Source organism: Echinococcus granulosus (genome assembly GCF_000524195.1).
Source record: "Echinococcus granulosus chromosome Unknown EG_S00221, whole genome shotgun sequence".
Lineage (NCBI taxonomy): Eukaryota > Metazoa > Platyhelminthes > Cestoda > Cyclophyllidea > Taeniidae > Echinococcus > Echinococcus granulosus.
Genome location: NW_020170601.1, coordinates 50,277 through 54,320, shown reverse-complemented (window position 1 = coordinate 54,320; position 4,044 = coordinate 50,277). Strand labels below are relative to the sequence as shown.

The 4,044-nt window shown below is 38.7% G+C and overlaps 1 protein-coding gene across 1 annotated transcript in view; it reads left to right on the top strand. All coding sequences in view use genetic code 11, as the record gives it.

The window, feature by feature from the left end:
- Nucleotides 1-479: 479 nt before the first annotated feature.
- EGR_10454 (hypothetical protein) overlaps nucleotides 480-4,044 on the top strand; it is a gene marked incomplete at both ends in the record, with an annotated part of 6,356 nt that continues 2,791 nt past the window's right edge. The window contains 3 exons of the mRNA XM_024499703.1: nucleotides 480-547; nucleotides 1,951-2,057; nucleotides 3,857-3,965. Coding sequence (XP_024345888.1) covers nucleotides 480-547; nucleotides 1,951-2,057; nucleotides 3,857-3,965 — 284 coding nt within the window. The remainder of the gene's footprint in view (nucleotides 548-1,950; nucleotides 2,058-3,856; nucleotides 3,966-4,044) is intronic.

Below are 4,044 nucleotides of genomic sequence, written 5' to 3'. Positions count from 1 at the left end.
GTTTTCACCCCTTCTGATTTATTTTGAAATTTCTATATTTGTGTTCCTTTATAAGGCATGTTTCGGCAATTATCCAACAACTTTGCACATAAGAATTTGCCATGACAAGGGACAGAAAACAGCTCAATTAGTAGTCAGTTCTAGTGAGTGGGTTTAAAATATAAGTCAGGGTGGTGATGAAGACTATAACAACAATATGAGATCACTGTCGCCAATAGGGGCACATTCGTCTAGTGAATGTACAACTAAAGTCTCTCGTATAGATCACATGTAAAATGATGGTGAAGAGGTTTGGATTGCCGCCTTGTATGCTATTTAATCCCCTCAGTACATGCATTGCCTAGGATGTGTAGTGGGAGTGATGCCCGACCGATTGGCACCCAATGTGTGTCCAAATTGTGATAACAGTGATCTTCATGCACTTAAGCGTGGTAACTAAGCATATCCATTGGGATCACCTGAATGAGTGCAATCGCCCCATGTTTAATTCTGGTCAAGTTTTGAATGATGGACTTTCTAGTATCAATGCTACTAAAGTGGAAGATTTGTAAATAGAATTACCAGGACAATCTGCTCTAGCATTTGACGAATCATTGTTCACTACCGACATGATATCCTGATGGCTCTAATAGACTCGTAAAGTTATCGTCAATGTGATACCTTCACTAGTTAACAAATGAAATACTTTTTGCCTTTTTTGTGAAATGGGAAGCGTTAATGGAACTGTAGCCAACGTCTCGGGAATGTCAAAGTCGGTGGTACGCATGTCGTAGAAGAGAGCAATCCGTTTGCAGTCCCTGATGAGGGGAAAGACAATAATTCCTTGCAAGATGGTCCTGCGTTGAACTACTGCAGAGACCGCAGCGATAGGAAAAGCGAGTAAGTTGCGACTGATGACGGCAAGACGGTTGACAAAGGCAGAGGAGGAATAAAATATCCGGCAGCACTAGGAGATTTAGTAGAATTTAACTCGTTGCGCTTCATTTTGGAACTCGGAGTTTGATCCAATCATTCACTAAATTGCATTTCCTGGATAAAATGGATCCCAGTAACACGCCGATTCCTATATTAGTTGGCGCGACTTTCTTGAATATGAAAAACGTTTATTTCCAGATGTTTAAAATACACTTTATAAGGAATTTGCGTAAAATAATTTTAAATCATTTCCTTCATTGTTTGCTACGATGACCCGTATTTCTGTTGTCATAGCAGACGATATTTGACAAATTGGGATTTGCAAAGATGATATATAAGGATCGAGTTGACAGCTCCATAGGGAGAGCGGTGAAGATCTCTGCGATATTACGCAAGGTGCAATACCTGCAAAACTTCGATCTTAGCAAGCATTTTTTAAATTTTACTAGTCTGCATGTGTTTTTTAAAACATTATTGCGATTCTAGCCAAAAATAGCTTTTAACATTCATAACTTGATCTCACCTAGTAATGTATTTTCAAAGCCCTAGTTCCATTTCCCTCTTATTGTTTTCCTTTTGAGTATCAGAAACCAGCATAGCTAAAAGTCCCACGTTGTTTTATTTTATGCCACCGTTGAGGATATTTTCACATACTCTCAAATGCTAATGAAGGCATGCCATCAAATACCATCAAGCACTAACACTATCTCCTCGGCCAGTCATACCGCTTAAGCGCTGGGAATCGCTCTACTGATTGACTGGTGATAAATTACGCAAAAACCACAAAATTTAGTGCCCAGAGCTTCAATAAAAGGACACGGTATGCTGATTTGTCACAGTAACCAGTGCCTTGTAAAAAAACAGTCTTCATGAAGGTAACTGCGCACTTGAGGCTCTTTCAAGAAAAGGAAATAAATTTAATAACAAGATGGCCGACTGCTAGCTAAGCCCTTTGTAGTGTGCATTTCCACAATAGATGAATAAGAGTTCCGTTTCGTTACAGTAAACTTCAAAATAAAACTGACCTTATTCTAGAGATAATGCTTGTAAAAACTTGAGATTAGGAAAGGAATGTCTACGTGAAGTTTGGGAATCAAGTTACCTATTTCTCTCCAGTAAACATAAGAAACACCTGACATTGGGTATTGATGAGTTTTAGATTTTGGCTACACCCAGCAGAGACACTGACGGGGATGCATGACAATGCAATGTCAGAATCCACCTCACCTTTATTTCAACATCGGCTTAAAACACGGAATAAGTTAACAAAGGAGTTTTCTACACAGGTTTAGTTCTTCTGGCATATGTGCAGATGATCACGGAAAATTTTCAAGGATGTGACAACCCCACCGGCGTTCTCTCTAATTCAGTTTTTTGTGAATTGTGATTAAGTGATTATTTGATGAGTAGATATGATGAATATGCCAATTAGCTAAGTAAATTATAAGGGCTTTGTACCCATGGAAGTGGCTGCAATATGTCTAGCAGTATCGTCGAGATTGTAAGATTAAACAATTAGTAGCTCCTCTCCTTCATGGAAAAACACGTAAAATTTTGCACTGCTGCCGTCCTGTGCTATGAAAATATGTAGGAACCCGTTGGTCATATTTCAATTGAGATGGGCAGCGTGATTAAGGAAGAAAGAGAATTTACGATAGATTGACGTCACAACTTCATGCTTGTTGGTACATGCTGAAGTATTGCACAAATGTCAACTAACTTTAATTCATGCCCAAATGTCACCGATGGAAACCCAGAGACAAAGTTACATCAATCACTTACGCAATTGCAACTTTGGCACTGCAAATAGTGAAACGCTAGTTTTGCGCGCATTTTTTAAACAAAAATTGACTTTTTGGATTCACTTGGGCGTTATAGTGTGTTCCTTTACAGCCAAAATTAATTGTGATAATGGATAAGGAGAAGGGCACAATAAAGTCTTTGGAATGCCTGTGCGCAAATGGTAAGGAATATTGGCATGAATGGCTGTTAAATTTATTTGGACTAAAATGTGAGTAAATGTTTGATAATTCCCTTTTAAATTACAGTTTTTCAAGCATTTGCTGAGGAGATAGAGTGTTCCGGGTTTTTGTATTATATAGTACCGTTAAAATGACGACAGTGGAATTTGGTGATTAAGGAGTCGATGACATTTGTTTGCCGCGGTTAGGTGCGCGCATTATTTAACATTGGGAAGAAAATACATTGACTATTTATGGGGAATCATGAATGGGTGGTGTGTGATCTTCCTTTAGCCCCTAAGTGGCTTTTCATGTGTTGGTGGAGTGATTTTCGTTATGAAGTGCGGTTGCTCGTTGTGTATCTCAAGTACCCTTCTGGATACATTTTATTGTTAATTATGACAAAAATCATGATTTGATGCGCTGTACATGGTTTATTCAAAGAAAAATACGCTATAGTACTAAACAAATTAAATACATATTATGGATGTGAAGGCCGTAGTTGTTTTTGTCTCACCGCGTATACTTCCTCTTATACTCCTCTAAGAGCGGAAGTCTGTGGTATAAGGAGTTGGTAATGTCTGTTGAACATGATGGTATTAATTTAGAATAAAAGCTGGATTAAATGTTTATATCTTCGTGGCTGAAAAGAACAACATCAATGCCAAACCTTTCTACCGGGGAGACAAACGTCACTTGGTTTATACCCTTGTGCATACATGAGTTTTTGCCATCACCTCACAATCACTTAGGTCGTAATTTGCTGCTTCTGTTTCTGCCACATTCCTGTCTCTCTATTTTTCCCAACGCTCACTGCCACATGAGATCAACTGTGATTGCATCACCATGTTTGACGGAACCATGTGTTTGGCGTTTGCGATGGATCAGCTCCATCTGCAGCGAGATCGATTGTTTAAATGGACGTCGAACAGAAATGGGGAATGACACATAAGTTAAATTAAACAAACACACATTTACAGGGAAAGAGAGAGAGATGCAGACACACAATAAAAACGATGAAAGATGGCTACCAAGGGAAATACGCATTTTTGCCGTTGTTTATAGGGAGCCATATAATGAGGTGTACAGGTAACAATTCCGCTTGACTACAAAATACGAGCGATAAATCGCGCTCATTTTTATCTTCAAGTAGATAAATGGAGCAGTA